This window comes from Abrus precatorius, unplaced genomic scaffold (assembly GCF_003935025.1).
Source record: "Abrus precatorius isolate BTA unplaced genomic scaffold, Abrus_2018 Scaffold2, whole genome shotgun sequence".
NCBI lineage: Eukaryota > Viridiplantae > Streptophyta > Magnoliopsida > Fabales > Fabaceae > Abrus > Abrus precatorius.
The window spans coordinates 26,060,606-26,082,221 of record NW_020874362.1 but is presented as its reverse complement, the minus strand read 5'-3'; the positions used below and the strand labels follow the sequence as shown (position 1 = coordinate 26,082,221).

Below are 21,616 nucleotides of genomic sequence, written 5' to 3'. Positions count from 1 at the left end.
AAAGTTTACCTTCTTTACCATTTTTCTCTAAAATCAAGGTATTATATTAGGTCTTCGAATGCTAAATCATATAGAGTTATCCATGTTGGTGATTGAACTGGATTCAAAGATGGCCTGCGAACTTTGTTTTTCCGTGTCAAAGAGCCCATTACAATTTTATTGGTTGTTTACCCCAACACCGTTATTTATTTATTTATTTCTTAAAGGTTATGTCATTACACTATTGAGTCTAGCATGAGTTAATAAGATAAATGATTTATAAGTGAGTGATTATTTTTAAATTATTGGATATATTTTAAAATTTATAAAAAGTTTAGATCTTTTATTTATAACTTAATAATATAATTTTATTCATATTTATTATTTAATTTTTCAAATCTTTTATTTTGTAGCTTTAAAACTTATTATTATTTTGTCTTCAAAACTTTGTAAGTCATATTTTTTCTTCTTTATCTTTGTGTATCCTAACTCTTCTAAATTTATTTTAAAAAAGTATGCATTCAAATATGTATTTGAATACATAATAAAAAATAGCTTTTGAATCAATAAAATGTTGAATGTTATGTTAGATTTTAGAGTTTTTCACAAACTCTATTTATAAAATTAATATTTTTTGAATTAAAATTTTTATATTTACTCTTATCGTCTCAATTCACCAATAAAAATATGATTTTGTATTGATACATTATTTAATGTCTTTCGCATGTTCTTCCTGTATAATGGTCGTTTTTGTATCGTACAAATTTTGTAACATTCACTTAAACGAAAAATATAAAAAAAAAGAGAGTAAATAACTAAAAGTAATTCACTTAAGCGAAACATAATCTACTTAAGCCGTAAAATACAACACAATAACGGCTTAAGTGATTAATATTAATTTAAGTGAATGTGTGTTATATTCATATATGTCTTTGATTCGCTTAAGCACATGGGTTATCACTTAAGCTAGTTTTGACGAAAAATTTAAATTTATCTCTATCTTTGATTCACTTAAGCGAATGTGTTAATTTAAATGAATTTGATGAAAAATTTAGATTAATCTCTATATAAATTTAGCTTTAAGCGAAAATTATCTTTCTTTTGCGTTTTTTTTTTAACAAAATATCTTTGGTTATTACCTCCTTTTCTAATCAAATCAAAATGATGATTTTTGAGATAATTAGAATGAGTATATGATGTTTTCAAATAGTAAACTCTTACATTTAAAATTATAATAATTCAAAAGAAAAATGATTATGTAGGTTTAGGATAAATGTGAAAAACGGGTTTGTATATTATTAAAGAGAAAAAATAAGAAAGAATTGAAATAAAAGAAAGAAAAATTGAACAAAATTTATATGACAATATTGTAAAAGATGATTATGTGACTTTATTAGATTTTTTACTTTGAATTTCTCTTTTCAAATTTTTATTAAGTAAATTTTAATACAATTACTTAATTTATCATTAAACTTTATATTAGAAATACAAAATAAAATCTTAAACGTCTTTAAAAATAAAGATAAAAATAAATTTAAGAAAATATGATATAGTTTCATGTGAATAAATAATTATGTTCTTTCTTTAACTTTAAAAAAATTATATTAAAAAATAATTTATTTTAAATATTTAAGAAATTAAGATCCTTTATCTGTAAAATTTAATAAAAATTATTAAAACTTATTATAACAAATATTTTATTAAATTATTTATGAGTCATTTACTTTACTAACTCACCGTAACTCTTAATTTTATTTATAAAAGTAATTTATTATATCATATTTAAAAAAAAGTATTTTAACTTTACTTTTATAATATTATTCTAGAATACAAATAAAATATTTAACTAATTATTTTAAAAATAAAATTTCCTATGTTAATTTTTTTAAAAAAAAATTCAAACAAAAATAAAATGATCTTAAAATACTTTAAAATAAAAAAAATTTTATAAAAAAAATTTACAATATTTTGTCCAATCACTAATAGCGATCCTGTGGGTCCTACAGGCACGTGATCCATTATCAGTGGTTGTTATGAGAGTAAATGTAGTGTTAACTGTTGTAGTGAGGAATAGAATTTCAAGGATAAGCTTCATAACTAGCCAAAATATCTCACACTATCGACAAAATCCAATCCATTCAGTCCCTGTCCCTACCAGCGACTTTCATCATTTATGAAAAACTAAGAGTAATTTGTATTATATTTTATTTTTAAAAAATAGAAAATTTGTTTAATATTTTTTTCTTTATTTTTAGTTTTTAAAAATTCAATAAAAATACTAAAAATAAAAAAGTAATTATTGTTATTTTAAGAAAAAAAATTAGAAAGAGTAAATTTTTTTCCAAAGATCAAGTTCTGAAGTTACACGGCTCCAAATCTTCTTATATTTGATTTTGAACATAATTGTTATATTTGTGTATTTTTATATTCGCTTAAATAAATAAAATATGTATAAAAATACACGAATATAATGATTTTCAAACATGAGGGCGCAACTAGCACCTAGGACCGCCCAGTAGTCCCATTACAAGTGTAATTTCACCCCAAAAATGACACATCACAAACGTCAATTTTGAATCCTACGATGTTTCTTTGTGTTTTATTTGTCACGTCACAAGATGACAATTTTTTTATAAGAGGCTGTTATATTTGCCAAGTCATGGGTCCAAGAAGAGATAAAATTAGACACAAAAAGAAGAGCATTCTAACTCTTTTCCTATTTAATTTGCTTTTTTTACTATCGATTTTTAAGTTCCCACTTTAGTGATTCTTCTGACCCTTAATGCAATTTTATTGTCATGTAACGACCATTCATAGCTTTCACACACACGTAGATGAAAAAGTATGACGTGTAAATATATATGATTGGAGTGTTGAGTTTCACAAGAAAAAGGTAGAGGTGACGATTTTTTATTATTAATTTTATATTCTTTAAAATAAAATAAATTATTATTAATTTGATTATTCTTTAAATGTATCCTAGAGGGACTTGCAGCTTAATTTTTAAAATTATGTGGAACAGAAAGTCTCAATTTTATACAGATAGATAATTTGAAAATATTTAATTATACTCGTTATTAATTAAAGAAATTTGAGCAATAATTGAACTATTAACTCAACGACTAAATAAAGATTTATCAGTTTTATTTGAAACATAACTTCATATGTGCCTTTAGGTGAGAAAAAACATAATTGGATGGGAAAAATAAGATAAACAAAATTTCTTATTCCAAAAATAAAATTTCAAATTTATATTAGCGAATTTATTTCAAAATTAGCGTGTACTGAAATACATGGACACTACGTTCACACGTACTCAAATCAAACAATTATTTGCACTTTTTTTCATTTATATTGTAAAACTTTTTCTATTCTAAACATTTAATATAAATTTAATAAACCCTCATTTAATTTAACTTTTTCTATTTCAAAGCTTTAGTTAATTACTATAACTATATCGATCTCTCATTTATTATCTCCTTTCTTCACTTATCAAACAATATAAATTTGTGAAAAATTTTAAAAATGACATATTCAAATAAGTGAAATATAAACAAGAATAGTTTATTTAACATATTATAAACTTATATGATGATTAAAAATACGAAATGAAAGATATATTTATCTGTTTTGAATACTAAAAAGAATTTCTTTAATTATTGAATGTAGCATTAATTCTCATCTTATACAGATCTTTCTGCGATTGTCAGAGTCTGAATGTAAATGTGGTAATAAAAATTTATATTAAATATTATAATTCTTTAATTAATTATTAAATGCTATATTTCGACAATCGCATTTGATGTGTTGGATATTGTCCACACAGCCGACAGTGAGCGAGTACATATAATCTCTTTTGGAGTAGATTCAATTACCTATTGATATTATAAATATTCTTAACAATATCAGATGCCATTAATATATAGATAAGAAAATAATGGAATTGGTGAAATGAAAAAATAATTTTGGAAAAAGTAGATACTTTTTTTTTTTATCAAAAGTAGATACTTTTTATCACCTAATTAAAAATAACTTAAAAAGATTTAAAGAAATACTAGTAATCCTCCTGTTGCTACGCAGTGTCAGTGGGGACATAAATGATAGACTCTTTGGTTGGAGACCAATGCATTGACCTAAAAGTGAAAGCATTATGATCAAGAATGGGGAAAAGTGTATTTTCCATTATTGTTGCCCAAAGTAAAACACTCGAACATGATATTTTGTATGCAACGTTACTAGCATTCTCATTAGATGTGCTCTTACAAGTTTACATTTTAATTATTTAATTATTTCATGATGAACTATTGTTATTCAAACTAATCAACTCATATCTCTTTTTTAATTTATTTCTTTTATGTATACAACATGACAAATTTAATTAAATATGATTATTTAAAGCTTCAAAACACTAAATTATTCGAATTTCTTACATGGTTTAGATTTGACAGAAAATATTATAAAACTAAACCTTTATTTAACTAGTTTAGATTTTGCCTAAAAATGTACTAAATCAAAACTTGTAAATATTCCTATCAACGCTTCATGAGGAGACCTTGTGTGTTCATAAAATTATAAGGACAATTTAGATAGAAAAATATAATATTATATTAAATAATTATGAGTTGAAACTATAATAAAATATTTCATAAATATACTATTAATCATATAATTATTAAAATTTATTGTTAATTCGACCCATGCATAGGTAGTGGACCAGTGGATAGGTGCCCATAATCATGGAAGAGAGTGATGTGATCTTTGAGGAAGATTGAATTTTGCCATGCAATGCTAGATTCCAACTGAATCATGGAAAACGAGGGGTAGGAGGACAACACAACCATTAAGACTTCCTCAATCTTAAATATACATATAAATAGGGATTAAAATTTCTTTAAACGTGTTAGAGTATTATGAATATTATTTTTTAACGTACGTAAGAATATATATTAAAAAAATAATATTTTATTAAAATTAAGTGATGTTTGATTATTTTTAATAAAAAATTATTATGTATAACTTTTTATTGTGTATATTTAGACGTATACTTAAAATTGGTTATAAAAATAGTATAAAAACTGAAAAGTAAATGAGCACGTTGATCCGTAGTGGAAACTTGAAAGATCGCTTTAAGCACGACAATTGTTGAAATGAATATGCTTGAAAGCGAGTGACTGATTCTTTTCTTAAACATAGGACACAGCAACTTTCCTTTCAGCTGGTTATGCTCCATTGTTTTAGCACAGCTTTGTTCCAAGCTTTGTTTGATCCCTTCAAGTTTTATCTTGAAGTCATCTCAGATACTCTCCTCTTCCGAACGTGTTATCAAGGTTTCTGTCACATGTTATCTTGTTATTTTATTTTCATATTATTATTATTGTTGTTGTTAATAATAATGTTGTTGTTAATAATAATGTTATTGTTAATAATAATATATTAGACATGTGGGTTTAACACTTTAACTTGTCCAAGACACCAACCTTATTTATATGGTTGTTGGGACTTGGGAGTTTCTGGGCACGATTGGGCAATTGTGTATACAAATTTCAAAGCAAAAGAAGTACGGATATGTCATAGCACATGGTGTTTTTCTTTTTTCTCCAATTGGGTAAAGAGGGTACAAAGTTTTAGACTCAAAATTGTATATAACATGGATTGTTATTGTTGAGTGTTGATTTCCAGTTTTCCGGGATTACTTTCTGTTGTTCTTTTTTTGATACTTCTGATATGGTTTGGCCCTTGACTGTTGCTTAGTTCCCACGTGCTAATGTTGGTATGAAGTGAAGAACTGAAGCTGAAAGTTGCATACTTTGGAGCTTTTTCTCAAAGTCAGGGTCCTCTTGGCATCACGGGCATGGGTAGAATATTGTTCCTCTTGGTTTTTGGCCTGTGGATTCCCTTGAAAGTGGTGGGAAGAACAGGACCATCAGCTACCACTATGAATTCTACTGTTTCTTCAAGACCAAAGGTTGTGAAAATTGGAGCCTTGTTTACTTTTGATTCGGTCATTGGGAGATCGGCTAAACCTGCAATTATGGCTGCTGTAAATGAGGTTAATTCGAGCATGAGTATTCTCCCTGGCATTGAACTGCAAGTTATTTTTCATGATTCAAATTGCAGTGGATTTCTTGGAACAATGCAAGGTATTTGCCAAAACCTGAAATTTCAGTAGCTATTTCTTATCTCTTTCGTCAGTGGACTTTGACTTTTAATTATGACAATTTATTTATATTTAAATGGTCAAGATTAACTCTTCTCACCTACCGTGTTCTCAGGGTCCTTTAATGCCAGACAAGCTAATTTTACTATTCAATTTTACGCTGATGGATAATTTAATTTTGATCCAATCTTGATCATTTATGTATAATATAATTGTCCATTTGGCTTAAAGTTGAGTATAATTAATTTTTAGCCATTGAATGTGATTAAAATATGTGCATAAATTAATCTGAACCATATATTTTTATTAGAACACGTTTTTCAATGGAAAGTGCGGGAGCTGATTTTGTAACTTTAAAACAAACTAGCCTAAGTAGTTAAGATTAGCTCCTGGCATCTCCCATGTAGAATTACTTTTCTTTGAGGTTTTTTTTGTGTGTGTGTGTGTGGGAAAAGAGGCAAACAAGTTTGATTAATATCGTTGATCATGTAGCTCTGCAGTTGATGGAGAATGATGTGGTTGCTGTTGTTGGTCCCCTGTCATCTGTAATTGCTCATATCATCTCTCATGTTGTTAATGAACTCCATGTACCTCTTCTATCGTTTGGAGCTACTGATCCCACTCTATCTTCTCTGCAATACCCATTTTTTGTCCGCACTACCCAGAATGACTATTATCAGATGTTTGCAATTGCAGACTTTGTTGATTATTTCAGATGGAGGGAGGTAATTGCCATTTTTGTGGATGATGATAATGGGAGGAATGGAATTTCTGCGTTGGGTGATGCATTGTCAAAGAAACGTGCCAAGATCTCTTACAAGGTTGCTTTCCCTCCTGGTGCCACAGAAAGTGATATCAGTGACTTATTAAATGAAGTAAACTTAATGGAATCAAGGGTCTATATTGTGCATGTTAATCCTGATTCTGGTCTAGCAATTTTTACTATAGCCATGAAGCTAAGAATGATGGGCAATGGTTATGTTTGGATTGCAACAGATTGGCTTCCTTCAGTGCTGGATTCATTTGAGCAAGCTGACACTGACACGATGGATCTCTTACAAGGAGTTGTGGCATTTTGTCATCACATTCCTGATACTGATCTCAAGAAGAGTTTTCTCTCCAATTTGAACAGCATAAAAGACAAGGAGACTAGAAGCTTCAATTCTTATGCATTTTATGCATATGATTCTGTTTGGTTAGCAGCTCGTGCCCTTGATGCTTTTCTCAATGAAGGTGGAAATATATCATTCTCTAGTGACCCTAGGTTGCATGACATAAATGCAAGCATGTTGCAGTTAGCATCTCTTCATACCTTTGATGGTGGCCAACAGTTTCTCCAGACAATTTTGAGAACAAACTTCACTGGTGTGAGTGGTCAAATTGAGTTTGACATGGACAAGAATTTAGTTCATCCAGCATATGATATTCTAAATGTTGGAGGCAGTGGATCACGTAGAATTGGTTATTGGTCTAATCACTCTGGTCTCTCAGTTATAGCTCCTGAAATTTTGTATGGGAAAAATTCATCTAACACTTCTTCAAAGAGAAATCAACAACTATACAGTGTGATATGGCCTGGAGAGGCTACAACTACACCAAGGGGATGGGTGTTTCCTAACAATGGACGGCCACTTCGGATAGCAGTGCCAAACCGAGTGAGCTACAAGGAGTTTGTTGCCAAAGACAAGAACCCTCCAGGGGCACAAGGCTATTGCATTGATGTCTTTGAAGCAGCCTTAAACTTGTTGCCTTATCCTGTCCCACGAGAATATATATTGTATGGAAATGGTGAAAGGAATCCTAAGTATGATGAGCTTGTGGAAAAGGTTGCACAAAATGTGAGTTTCTAAATCTTATGCTAGCATAGATAAAATGTATGGTTTTAAAAGGACTTCAAGTAGAATAGTATGGAAATTTGGTCCTTCCCCTGGCATGATTTTCAAATTCTGATAGTTATGTTAATTTGGCACTTTTTATGTTCAGAACTTTGATGCAGCTGTTGGGGATGTTACAATTGTCACAAATAGGACAAGGATTGTGGATTTTACTCAACCTTTCAGTGAGTCAGGGCTTGTTGTTGTTGTTCCTGTCAAGGAGGTGAAGTCAAGCCCTTGGTCTTTCCTTGAACCATTCACTGCTCAAATGTGGTGTGTCACTGGGGCTTTTTTTCTTTTTGTGGGAACTGTTGTGTGGATTCTTGAGCACAGGCTCAATCATGAGTTTCGTGGTCCACCGAGCAAGCAGCTCATGACAGTGTTTTGGTTAGTATGTTTTCACCGTTTGAAAGCCTTTTTATCATAGCCCCTTGTTGATGGACCTGGTTATTGCTAGGGTGTGACATTGCTACCATTGTTTATCATAGCAATGATAGCATATCATATACTGTAAAGTTTTGTAATTTATTATTCCATATCTTTCGAATAAGACTCTTTCTAAATATCCTGCCTCAGCATGTTTAGGCCTAAATCTTGTTTTTAAGCTTTTAGGAGGTACATGGCTTACTTTTAACATTAAGTCAAATGTTTTTGCTAAGTTAGTTTCTCTTTTGCAGGTTTAGTTTCTCAACAATGTTTTTCTCACACAGTATGTTCCCTAAAGATTCTCATTCACACCCTCTTCATTTTTTGTATGGTACATGGTAAAATTCTCTAATTTATTTGCTTTCTTGACCCAACACAGGAGAGAACACTGTGAGTACACTTGGGCGATTGGTGCTAATCATATGGCTCTTTGTGGTGTTAATCATAAATTCAAGCTACACAGCTAGCTTGACATCTATCCTCACTGTGCAGCAATTGTCTTCACAAATTGAAGGAATTGACAGCTTGATCTCAGGTACTCAACCAATTGGAATTCAAGATGGGTCATTTGCAAGGAAGTATCTGATAGACGACCTCAATATAGCTGAATCTAGGATAGTTACATTGAAAAATATGGAGGAATATATTGATGCCCTTCAACGTGGTCCAAATGATGGAGGGGTTGTGGCAGTTGTTGATGAGCTTCCTTATATTGAGGTCTTGATGTCCAGAACTGATTGTAAGTTCAGAACTGTAGGGCGCGAGTTCACTAAGAGTGGCTGGGGATTTGTAAGTATCTCTATTTGCATTTCTATGCTTTAGAATTCTATATGTTCATCATTAGATAGTTCAGGATATGTCTTTGAGCTGTTCAAACAGTACAACTGTGAATTAATCTGACATGTCATTCATTTACCTCTGTCCTGAAGAAGTCATTTTTGTGTTGCTTTGTTCCATAATGTTTTATGATGACACGTTCTAAATTCTGCTAACAAATAACAATAACAGTAAATAAACAAAGGTAGATCTAAGTTCACACATGAATATTCCTTTACTTTTCCTGTGCTTGTTGTGTCTATATCTTTAATATAAATAATATCTTATGAGTATTTTTCTAAACATGATTGGATATTGTTGTCATGTTGGTTTCCCTGATAACAGGCATTCCAGAGGGACTCTCCCCTTGCTGTTGACTTGTCAACAGCAATTCTTCAACTTTCTGAAAGTGGGGACTTGCAAAAGATTCATGACAAATGGCTTAATAAAAAGGAGTGTACAACCAGTGATGTTGATTCAAGCAAACTATCTCTTACAAGCTTCTGGGGCCTCTTTCTTGTGTGTGGCATTGCATGTATCCTTGCCTTGATTGTATTCTTTGCCAGAGTGTGCTGTCAATATAACAAATTCAACCCAGAAGCTGAGAAGATTGATGAGGAAATTCAACCAGTGAGGTCTAGACGTTCAAGCAGAACTCCTAGCCTCAAGAACTTGATTGGTTTTGTAGATAAAAAGGAAGCTGAAATCAAAGAAATACTTAGGGAGAACAAAAAAAGGAGAAGAAGTCTAAGTTTGGAAAACCGTTCCAATTCATTACCCACTTAGGTAACCCTCTAAATTTTAGTTGGTGCATCCCTTTGTTTTTGTACAAAACTTGCGTGTAGAATTATAGGTCTTTTTAGTGCTGTTCAATTAAGATTGAAGTTTCACTTCAGTAATGTATCTCAATCTTTAATCCCAAACTTTACTGCATGATTACTAAGAAGAACTCAATCTTAATTAAACAACACCAAAATGTATTTATGTTACTGTACTACGTTTTTCTCCTTTGGGCTACCATAGTGGTACTGGTAGGGTTGGCACAAATTTGTCTACCAGTGAAGGTAAATTCCATTTTAGCATGGAAATTGTGACAGCAAGAATGTCACTGACACAGTATTTTATTTGTACCTCTGTTTAGAAAAAGCATCCTAACCGTAATTCCCATCACTGTATCTATAATTTGCCTAGCTTTTGGTGGTCCTCTTATAGGGTGAGTTTCATTATAAGAATATAAATATAGGCAAAGGTTTCTTTCAATAATCAAGACCATCATGTTCAATGTAGCAAACGGTGTTAATGCGCTCGAGTTGTTAAGTGACACTTATTCAAGTGTTAATGTGTGCTCGTGTTGGTTGTCTAATGATTTCACTTGGGTGGCTTGGTTTATATATACCCTTCATTTAGTACTATCAAACGATCCTATAAAAAAATAAAAAGAAAGCATCAAATTCAAGATTGACATGATCCTATGCGATCATTACAAGTATACCTTAAGCCTCATTTTCCTCATTTGTTTTAATAAGAAAGAACAAAAGAAGAGTTAGGGTGTCAACATAATTCTTATATTCACGAATCTCCATAAAGTATAATATCAGCAAAACCGCATTGAATAGTTTTAAATGGCTTTGTCGCTCGCAAGTTACAAATTGACAATGATTCATCAACTCAATAATGGGACCATTGTACACATGTTTTCCATGGCAACACGTGTTAGACAATGTTGTCTTGTTTCTCAAAAGCTTCTTTTCACTCATCACCTAAAAACAAAAAAGAAAAAGGGGAAGATTTTTATTTATAGTACCCTCACTAATCTATATTCTCAATTACTGGAATAACATTAATAATTGTGGTTGAACTTAACAATTGGGTTTAGTCAACTTACAAAGGACACAATCGGTTAGGTAGAATTCTCCAGGAAATGAAAAGCCTTCTCTGATCGACATATGTTAAAGATTTAAGACAAGGTTTACTAGGGTGGCACGAGACTATAGGTAACTGCCACCTGGTAGGGTAATTGAACAGTCACCATCCTTATCACTATCAACAAAAGAAAATAATTACCTTTATTCTTATTTATTCAAATAAAAATTTAAGATAATAACTATCTCAAATAAAATATTTACACAATTAAGTAATTTTAAAGTCAAATAAAGAGACCCACTAACAAAATTATTAAATTTTTTAATCTATACAATTTTTTCCCTCTGAATAATAAACAGGAATTAATATAATGCAAGGTTAATATAAAATAATTCTTTATTACACCGAGTATATGAATGAACTGAAATTATTTCTTATAATTTCAAGTTTTAGTGTTGATTAATTTAATACAATTGTGATACCTGGAATTTATATAAAAAATAATAATTCTTCCATTTAATATCAAGTTTTTTGGGAGAAAAACATAATTCAAGTACACATTAATTCCATATCTTACAAAAAGAAAAACGGTAGCCACTAATAAAAACAAATAAAAATGATATAAAAATGTGAGATGAATGGATAGTGTCCATGTTTTAACGGTCAACCGTGGCGTTAAAGTAGTGTTGCTGATAGCACAAAAGTCGTTGAAAGTTGTAACTGAAAAGTGAAAACCCTTCAAAAAATAAAAAACATGGCATGAAATTCAGGAAATGCCCTTGAGTATTCAAAAATATGAGACAACACAGCCTCGGTTTTCATTTTCATGGCTGAGAGACTCACTCGTTGCTCTTGAGGCCATCCCATTCCATTCCACACACACACACGAAAAACACTTCCAATTTTCGATAAATTAAAAAATTAAATAAAGGGAAATTAAAAAAGCATGTCCCAGAATGTTGCCCGCTCCCCCACCCTCCGGCGACGTTTTCACCACCGTGTTTCGGTGCTCCGGCGATGCATCCTCCGCGTTCTCCACCGTTTCCTACTCTGCTCCGGTAGGAAGATCACCAATGCCACGTACAGCTTGCTGCCTCCGGATGCAACATTACCCTCTCCGCCGGCTCCGGTGGCTTCCGACGCCGAGCCTGGCCGTGAAGAGGTGCAGGCTACGTCGCTACCTGGGTTTCACACACACGAATTGGACTCTGATTTGGTTTCCTTGAAGATCAGCTTGTTGGGTGATTGCCAAATTGGAAAAACAAGCTTTTTGGTTAGTTATGCATATGTATATATCTATTTTATATTTATATGTACAGGTTTATACTCGAACCATCATTTTTTTTTGTTCTGTTTTAATTTAGTTGGTATTTTATTTTTTTGAAATTTGGGTTTCAGGTGAAATATGTTGGGGATGAAAAAGAGAAGCAAGGGGAACAGAGGAAAGGGCTAAATCAGATGGACAAAACATTGGTTGTAAGGGGGGCACGTATATCGTATTGTATCTGGGAAGTACAAGGTATATGTACATAGAGAGATAGAATGAAGATCCCAGCTTGCATTTTATGATTTTGGGGGCAGAAAGAAAGATAGATGATAGTTAATAATTTGATATTTGATTGTTATGTACGCAGGTGATAGAAAGTCAGAAGAACAAATTCCAATGGCTTGTACGGACTCGGTGGCAATTTTGATTATGTTTGATCTAACAAGTCGATGCACATTAAACAGGTATTTTCTATGTTGTGTTACAACTAATTCAGATTGAAGCATAATAAGGAAGCTAATTCCTCCAAAAAAAATTTCTGGGCTTTGTTTGATTTCAGTGTTTTGGGATGGTACAAAGAAGCCAGGAAATGGAATCAGGTACATATATATAATTTTTTGGCACCAATATCTGCTTAAGGTTTAAGATTAAACTATTGTATGCATGTGGATGCAGAAGAGTAAGAATTTTATAGTGTTGTGTGGTTAATTTTTGTAGACGGCAATTCCAGTGTTGATAGGAACCAAGTTTGATGATTTCATTCAGCTCCCTATTGATTTGCAATGGACCATCGCCAGTCAGGTAAAGATTCCAATATTTAACATAAAAATTGCAGTTTAAAGTATGATTTTCATCACAACAACAAAAAATGTATATTCTTAGATCTAGTAAACAGATCCTTTGGATTTAAAAGAAATTTTACATATACGGTTAAAATTCATACAAAAATTAATTTGCTTATATATCTTAAAGCAAATAAAAACCGGAATTTAGTCAGATATTTTTTAATGACGTTTTCCAAATGTTTCTATTCCTAATCATATTTTATGTTAAACATTGCAATTACAAAAAAATGATTACAACCTATGAAGGACCACATTTTGTTTGAAAATAGCGACCGCAAGCAGCTACCTAATGGCATGAATGCCTTGGAAGTCTAGAGAATGATACTTGAGAGACTAATCAATTTCGTATATTCTTTGCTGAGGAAAATGAATAAGAACCAAGAAACTTTATAGTTGATGCTATAAAATGAAGCTACCTTTATTGTTTTTTCATTCTTATAATAAGCCACTATTTAAAAATGGTTGTTTTCGGTTGCAACGTCGACTCAAGTGAAAGGGATTGATGGGATTGCCTCAGACAGCATATAAAGAAAACCCTTATTTCCTAACACATTACTTGCTGACACTGTTAATTTCTATGTAGGGTAGGCTTATCAAAGATAATATTAATTATGCAAAACCCAGCTGAATCACCTGCATAATGCAGAATCTTGCTATTATGGAAGAGCTTTTATTATTTAGGCATAAAAGAAATAAATACTTTTCATAATTCTTTTTATTATAAATCATAAAAAATTAAAATATATGAATTATGTGAGTTTGCGAAGAAGTCACATAAATTTTTAAGTGATTTATTTTTTTAAGAAATTAACTTTGAATATCTTCATATTAGAATTAAATAAATGAAATTGTCTAAACTTGTTAGATAAAATGTAGAATTTAAATTTTAAATATTAAACCTAAATTAAATTTAAATATTTTTTAAATTCAATGTGCTTTGATACAATTTAAGTTCTGCAAAAAGTTCAATAAAGGGCTTTATCAAATTTGAGTTTTTTTTTTTTTTTTTTTGAGTTTAAATTAGATTCAATTTTTTGTTAGTGCTTGTAATAGATATTTTACATGAGTCATGTGATTTGTTTTGGCATCTCTACTTCATATAATTATAAATTCAAAAGTTTTATTTTTATTCTTTTTATCAAAATTATTTTTCACAAAATATAACTTATATGTGTATATGTGTGCATGCTAATAAAAAATGCATGCTGTAAGATTTTTTATATTAGAATGATAAATTTAAATAATATAATTATACATAATTGATTTGTTGTTTAAGTTTCATAATCACTTAGAAAAATTATGTAAGTATTTTGTTTAAAAGAAAAAAACGCATGACTCTGTATTTTACTATCACCATTATGATAGTAGCTAATAATTGAGATTTATATTATTGCATGAACATTTGATTATATAAATATATACACGGACCCCATCTTACATTATAAGAACACTGCGTGTTTGATGATCATTGGACCTTAGGCAGACAAGGGCAACCATGCTCCCATGCCCATTTATATACAAGCAAGTTAAGCAAAGCATGTTGGAATGGTGTATAAGCTTTTCCAAGATAACAAAATTTGATGTTATCAAGATAAGATATGATGTGTGTGGTGTGTGACATTGAACAGGCAAGAACATATGCAAAGGCCCTGAATGCCACATTGTTCTTTTCCAGTGCAACCTACAACATCAACGTGAACAAGATCTTCAAGTTCATCACAGCAAAACTCTTTGACCTACCATGGACAGTGGAAAGAAATCTAACTGTTGGGGAGCCCATCATTGACTTCTAAATTGTACATAGAATGTTCAAGTTATGTGGTCAAAGTCAACCGGCCAATCAGAGATGTCATGAGTCAATCTCAGAGACTCTCGGGGCAATCGAGTTGTTAGGTTTAGACATGTCAATTCCCCTGAAACAACACTCTTCAATCACCACCATCAATAAGGTTTTACAAGAAGAGGAATAAAATGCAAGGAAGAAATTTTTAAAAATGGAAACATAGGAGAGAACTAAGGTTTACCAACATCAAATAACAAGGGATGGGAGCTATTGCATTGTGGAGTACAAATTAGTATCAATGGTGCTCTTGTCTTGCTATGAAGAAATTGTCCTGTGATACTTTCACAAGCACAAAGAGAATGAGACTACTGCTTTTTTATATTACGGAGTAGAGTTAGCACTGTACCCAATCTTCTCTTGTTTCCTTTTATTTCTCATCCAATTTTGAACTTCTGGTAACCCAAAGCTTTTAATGAATAAATTAATCATTTCAAATGGTTTAGTTTGATTTTACCACTCAATTCTTATAGATTTTTCGGTTTTGCGTTTCTACGTGGACATACGTTAAATGAACTCTACACAGTATAGTTTTTAGATATCAATATACGTTCGCATAATATTTAGATACATGCTTATTATATGTTTAGTTTAACTTATTAAAAACAAATAAATACTCATTCAAAAAAATGATATTTTTTAAACAGGCAATTATTTTTCTAGTTTAAAGTTAACTAATATGCTATCAGACATCGAATTTCACATCATCTCGAAATTCTTAATTATGGCCTCTTCAATATCAAAGAGTGATAGTAAACTTCAATGAAAATTATTCAAGAGTGGTGCTATAGGATTTCCATTTTCTAAACAGAAGTAAACAATAAAACAAATATGGTTTACAAAAACCAACTTGAAATTAATATTTCAGGTTTTAAAAGAAGTAGTTGATTTGACAAAGAAAAAGAAGTAACTGAAATACCCATAAATTGACAAAATAAAATAAAATTTCGTGGTCTCATCATCTCCAAGGTTGTTCTGAAAGCTTTTGTGGTGGCTCAACTTCCAGGGTTTCACCTCATCATCGGCTATGTTGGAACTCAGTTTGTTCCTCCCTGAAATAGCTTGAATTCCCACAAATGGAAAATTTTGGAAAATAGAGAGACTGGTTCTGGAAACGGTATCATGCACTATGCAGGCTGAGACCCTAATATCAAAAATAAGTTCTGAGCATAAAAAAGGAAAAACTCTGGACCTTTGACAATCTGTAAAAACTCTAAATGTACCCATTATAAATCTCAGGTAAATCCCGTGAACGAGGCTCCTTTTTCGGAGAAAGAAAGCAAAACAAATTTAGAAAGAAAAGATTGAGTTTTCAAACAATTTAGGAGAGAGATAACAAGTCTCTCTAAGGAATTTACGGAAGAGAGTTTTTCAGAAGAAGAGAGAAGAGATGACAACAATTTTTTTTCAGAGAGAGAGAGAGAAAAAAAATTTAAGAGAGAGAGCAGCAAACTTTTGAAAAAATACCGAGAAGAGAGAATAAATTTTCAGAGAAACAGAAAAAATTAAGAGAGCAGTTTTTAGAGATCTTAAAGAGAAGGAAGGAACAGAGCAAATCTTTTCTAATAATATACCAAGAAGAAGAAATTGAAAGAGGAAGAAATCTAACCAAAGGAAAAGGGAAAAAAATACCGATCCAGCCACTCCATCTTCCGCTGTTGCTTGGATGATCTGATAAATTTCTTAATCTCTTAAGGTATGATTATTGCTCACAATCTCACTTTCTCTAAATTATATTTTAAGCCTTCCTTCACAAAAATAATCGGAATAGAATAAAAAGAGATGACGTAAAAATAAAGGGTTACGAAACTTCAACTAAGTTTTAGTTATTATTATTATTATTTTGTAATGGCCCGAGGCTTGAGGGACATTGAGCATTGAACGATTCCCTGCACTGCACCACTAGGCAGCAAACATGAAGATGAAACAAATAATCAAATCATGTACTTTTCTGCTGTTTAGTATTACTGTTGCCTACTTTTTCTAAAAAAAACAATAGCTAATAAAAGATTGAAGAGTACATCGATCTAACCAATAAAAAGTTGAAAGAGTTAAAAAAAATTGTATCGGTGATTTGTTTTACGTTGCTTTATCTTTTACTATTAGTTTTATGTATTTTATTTCTGTATTTATTATTTATTTATTTATTTACATTATTACCTTTTAATCTCTTTTTTAATAATAAGATTCTATATTAGTCTGTTTTAAATTGAGGTATTTTATTTTTTATTATTTTTTTCTTTCTTTTTCTTTCTTAATCTTATTAATTAATTTTGTTAGCAATAAAATTAGGATAATAATAAATGATGATTACAATTGAATTAATCCTTATATTTTTTTGTGTGTTTTTTGTTTTTTTATTATTTTATTTTATTTTTTATTATTATTTCATTGTTTTGTTGTTTGAATTATTATTATTATTATTATTATTATTATTATTTATTGTATTATATAATTTCAAATATTTGATGATAAATGAATTATATTTTTAATTTAATATTAAATAAATAAATAATACAATATTTGAGTCAATTTATAACATTAACGTATAATTTTTTTTATAGTTGAGTGTTATAAATTTATAAAGTCTACGTGTACCTACGTTACCGTGACTTTAGGCAATATTAATTTATCATATGTTATCTTTAATTAATTAGAAAAATTATCTTAATAATCAATCAAAATGTATTTCCTATAATAACTATTTTACTAATTAATAAAAATTATTTTATTAACACAATAATTTATAATGCTAATGTGTAGCAACTCTACCTTGATGTGTTATAAATTACTAGAACTTATATATACTAACGTTACCTTAAGTTCTATACAATATAAATTTATCAAACAACGTTTTAATTTCTTTATTATTATTAAATATTTTTTAATTAATTCAAATATATTTATTTATTTTATTAAATAGAATTAATTTCATATTTTAAATTATCTTAAATTATACTTCTAATTTAATGAATTAAACAACTAATCTTTTCTTTATTTTATCATACAAATTTTCACAACATCGATGTGTGATTTACATTGCCTTCGATCATCCAAAAATTATAAGAGATTTAAGTGTGCCTTCCACTATCTTAAATTCTCTTTCAACATTAATCATAATTTAAATATAAATTCAAGTATTTCATTTACAAATAAAAATAATTATTTTTTCTTTTCTTTACGATTGATAATATAGTCATGTGATCTTCTTTCACCTTCTTTATTGTTTCTCGTAGGATACAAAATAAATTTTCTTTTACTAAAATTAATTTTAATCAACCAATTTCATAATTTTTAGATAAAATTACGTTATTTTGAGTTCGTTATTGCACCAGGAATACGTAGGAGTGGAACCGGACTCGTCAAGTCAAAATAATTTTTAAAATAATTTTTTTAAAGTATCCATTGATATTTTAATAAATAATTTTTTTTCTTCTTCTTAAATGAAAATAATTAATGTTTAGGGATTAAATAAATATTTTTTAAAATAAAAATAAATTTATATAATTAATTTAAGATAACCATTTTTAAACAGACAAGGTAAGATGTTAATACTTTCTTTATACATAAATAATTCCTGAATTTATTTTTTTTAAAGATCATATTATTTAAAAAAAATTAAAATAAATTTTGGTGACCACTCTTTTAATATTTTTAAAAACGTTTTTGCTGTATCATTACAACTTTCCAGTTGCAATAAATGGACTTTCCTCGAAGCAAAGATCACATAATTTACATGTTCACATAAATTAAGCCGAAGACATGACAAAGTCAAGAAGAGAATAAGCTGAAATGAGTTTAATGGCCCCAAAATTGAAGTTGTGTGAGCAATTCCTTCACGAGTGTTCTAATCTCTCAATAAAATATTGATCGGTTCAGACAAAACATTAGATGATTAAATTTTCGTGATAATTCACGATGAACTCTTTGGGGAATCAAAGATGTTCCTCCACATTCTGCCTTTGTGCACGAATTGATGCTTTCACGGACACTGATTCTCCAGCACCATAGTTACTTTTGAAATAACAACTTCAGCACCAATCTGATCTCATTCAAAAGTAACTCGTGTGTCAGTCATATAAGAGCAACTGGTGTTGGATTAACGGTCGATTTGGAAATAATCCTTAATTAAGTATATATTTAATAAAATATTTTTAAACGATAATTTATGTTGTAAATTTAATAATAAATTTGTTAAGATTAAAAATAAATTATTTTAATAAATTATAAAAAATTATTGAAATAAATTACGAGAATCATATAAATTGTTTCTAAACTTTTGTGTTAGTCTCAGACAATATTTAATAATATGTTGTGACAGAATGTCTAAGCAAATAGTAAAATATAAACGACTAAACGAAGTTATAGCATTTATTAAAAAGAAAACACTTTTTTAAGTTGTTAAATTAGAATAAAAATGTACTATGGTTATGAACTGTATTTTAATGTAAAACACTATTAATTAATAAAAATAAAATAAATATAATTTTAAATTAATTATTATAAAAATAAATTTTAATAATATAATAATTTATAATTAAATGAGAGTATAACAAATTTAGTATCCGTAAAAAATATATTACTGAATCTTTTAACGAGTTTGACAGCACATAAAATGTTAAATTTTATTAATTGATGTGGAAATATATAATTAAATATAATACAAAATTTTATATTGGTAATGAATCAAAATTCATTTTCAAAACATTAGTTGCGTCATTCAATTTATATATATGATTAATTAATACCATAACCACAATACAATTTGAATAACTAATTTAAAGTGAAAAAAAAAAAGGAACAACAACAAAAAAATATGCATTCTTCATTATATTTATGTCATACAAAGAACTCCTTGAATACCAATATACCATTATGCTATTTTAAGGAAATTATAAATATTTCTAAAAATGGCAGGGAAATGCAATATTTTTTAAATGAAAAAAGGAGTATCCATACAATAATTGAGAGTCTTAAGACTTGCGGAATTTGCAGGCTCCAAGATCCCTCTTTTCCTACACCCCATCTCTGATTCCTTCTTCCAATCTTCGTCGAGAAGCTTCAAATCCGTGAAGCAAGAAATGGGTGTTGTGTTGAAGCTAGTAGACGTCATTTTGTTGCTCTTCTTCCTTCTCATAGCAGTGGTTGCTCCTCTGATTGATGCTCAAACGTGTCTTCCTCACACTTACTTCCCCGACATCCTCGTACAACTTAAGACATGGTACACCCAAGAGTACGATGATTACCTTGTGGCGGAAAAGCCTCATTTTTTCGTTGGTCTTGTTTGGCTTGAGCTTCTCTTCCAATGGCCCCTTGCTCTCCTCAACCTCTATGCCATTTTCGCTTCCAAGCCTTGGTTCAACACCACTTGCTTGATCTATGGTGTCTCTGTCTTCACTTCCATGGTATTTTTCACCTTTTTAATGCATTTTGCTTGTTCAATTTTATTTTATTTTTTCCAATATCTTGTGAATGAATGGCCCTTTTTCTTCTTTTTGTTTTTAAATTAATGGGATGATATATTTATGTGGATCTTGTGATAATATGAATAATTAGGCTCTAGGTAAGTTCTTAGGAAAGAGAGAAAACGGGTATTATTCTTTCTATTTTATTTTTACTTGGGCACGAATATATAGTAATTTTTTATTAGAATTATAAAATTTAACCTAATTCAATGTATAAATTTACCTTTTATTAAATTTTTGTTTATGTTCAATGTTGTAACTGATATTCTTTTTCTGATCTTTGGATCCATAAAAAGTCAAACTTTTTAGTGGCAGAGTTGGCAACCATTCCTTTAGCATCCATACATTTGCTTACAGGAATTTGTTAGTTGTTATTAGATTCATCCTCATCCTTTGGTCTGTTGTCTTGTGTCACACACTTCCATTTGAAGATTTTCTTGGTTATTACATTGTACTAGGAATAAAAATTTGGCCTATTCTATTTGTATTCTGTTGGCGTTTGTAGGTGTTGGATCATGTTGAATTGATGATTAAGTTTGCTCTCTAAATATGATGAAAATATAGATGCAATTTTATTCCTTAGATTTAATTCAATCAGAAACTATGGTCATCATATGATGCATGACTTTTCTAACAATCATATGCTTGCTTATTACTCTACAAAATTGTAACCTCTGCTTTATCTTTTAACAATGTCATTAGTATCATCAAAATAGGGGGTGAAGTATTTTCAATCCCAGCCATAGATGGTGTCACAATTAGATTTTGTTTGTGGTTGCAGGTTGCTGTATTAACAGAAATGATGGGTTCCAAGAGGGCATCTGAGAAGCTATTGACATTGTACTTCCCTTTTTTGGCTCTGAGTATTCTGGCTACTCTAAGAGGGTTGCTGAACCATTCCTCCAAGACCACTTCATCTCTTGGCAAGCGACCTGCATTGGCGAGGAAAAAGCGAGCTTGAAATTGTAGGGATTGAATAAAAAATGACAAAATGGAAAGAGAAGCATGATTGTTGGCGTTGAAGGGATAAAGCATGCCAATGCCCCCCACCTGTAACCAAATTTTTGTATGTTTTTAATGTTGA

General features: G+C 30.0%; 3 protein-coding genes across 6 annotated transcripts; all 3 read left to right on the top strand.

Moving 5' to 3' along the window:
- The first annotated feature begins 5,138 nt into the window (after positions 1-5,138).
- Positions 5,139-10,539, top strand: LOC113858256 (glutamate receptor 3.4-like). Of its 3 annotated transcripts, XM_027490795.1 has the most exons (7): positions 5,139-5,306; positions 5,731-6,119; positions 6,629-7,974; positions 8,120-8,397; positions 8,688-8,719; positions 8,816-9,225; positions 9,598-10,538. In XM_027490795.1, the coding sequence occupies exons 2-7, from the start codon at positions 5,831-5,833 to the stop codon at positions 10,036-10,038; spliced, it is 2,796 nt and encodes a 931-aa protein (XP_027346596.1). In that variant the 5' UTR covers positions 5,139-5,306; positions 5,731-5,830; the 3' UTR covers positions 10,039-10,538. The 3 variants fall into 3 exon arrangements, with proteins under 3 accessions (XP_027346596.1, XP_027346598.1, XP_027346597.1); XM_027490797.1 differs by lacking the exon at positions 5,731-6,119 and having other exon boundaries at positions 5,291-5,295; positions 6,637-7,974; positions 9,598-10,539; XM_027490796.1 differs by lacking the exon at positions 5,139-5,306 and having other exon boundaries at positions 5,938-6,119; positions 6,637-7,974; positions 9,598-10,539.
- Positions 10,540-11,956: 1,417 nt separating this feature from the next.
- Positions 11,957-15,522, top strand: LOC113858701 (septum-promoting GTP-binding protein 1). Of its 2 annotated transcripts, none has more exons than XM_027491436.1 (6): positions 11,957-12,388; positions 12,514-12,634; positions 12,750-12,846; positions 12,942-12,981; positions 13,100-13,183; positions 14,856-15,522. In XM_027491436.1, exons 1-6 carry the CDS (start codon positions 12,062-12,064, stop codon positions 15,018-15,020), a joined length of 834 nt encoding a protein of 277 aa, XP_027347237.1. In that variant the 5' UTR covers positions 11,957-12,061; the 3' UTR covers positions 15,021-15,522. The 2 variants fall into 2 exon arrangements, with proteins under 2 accessions (XP_027347237.1, XP_027347238.1); XM_027491437.1 differs by having other exon boundaries at positions 14,707-14,992.
- Positions 15,523-19,995: 4,473 nt separating this feature from the next.
- Positions 19,996-21,616, top strand: LOC113859151 (sigma intracellular receptor 2). The gene is made up of 2 exons (XM_027491967.1): positions 19,996-20,472; positions 21,314-21,616. Exons 1-2 carry the CDS (start codon positions 20,149-20,151, stop codon positions 21,491-21,493), a joined length of 504 nt encoding a protein of 167 aa, XP_027347768.1. The 5' UTR covers positions 19,996-20,148; the 3' UTR covers positions 21,494-21,616.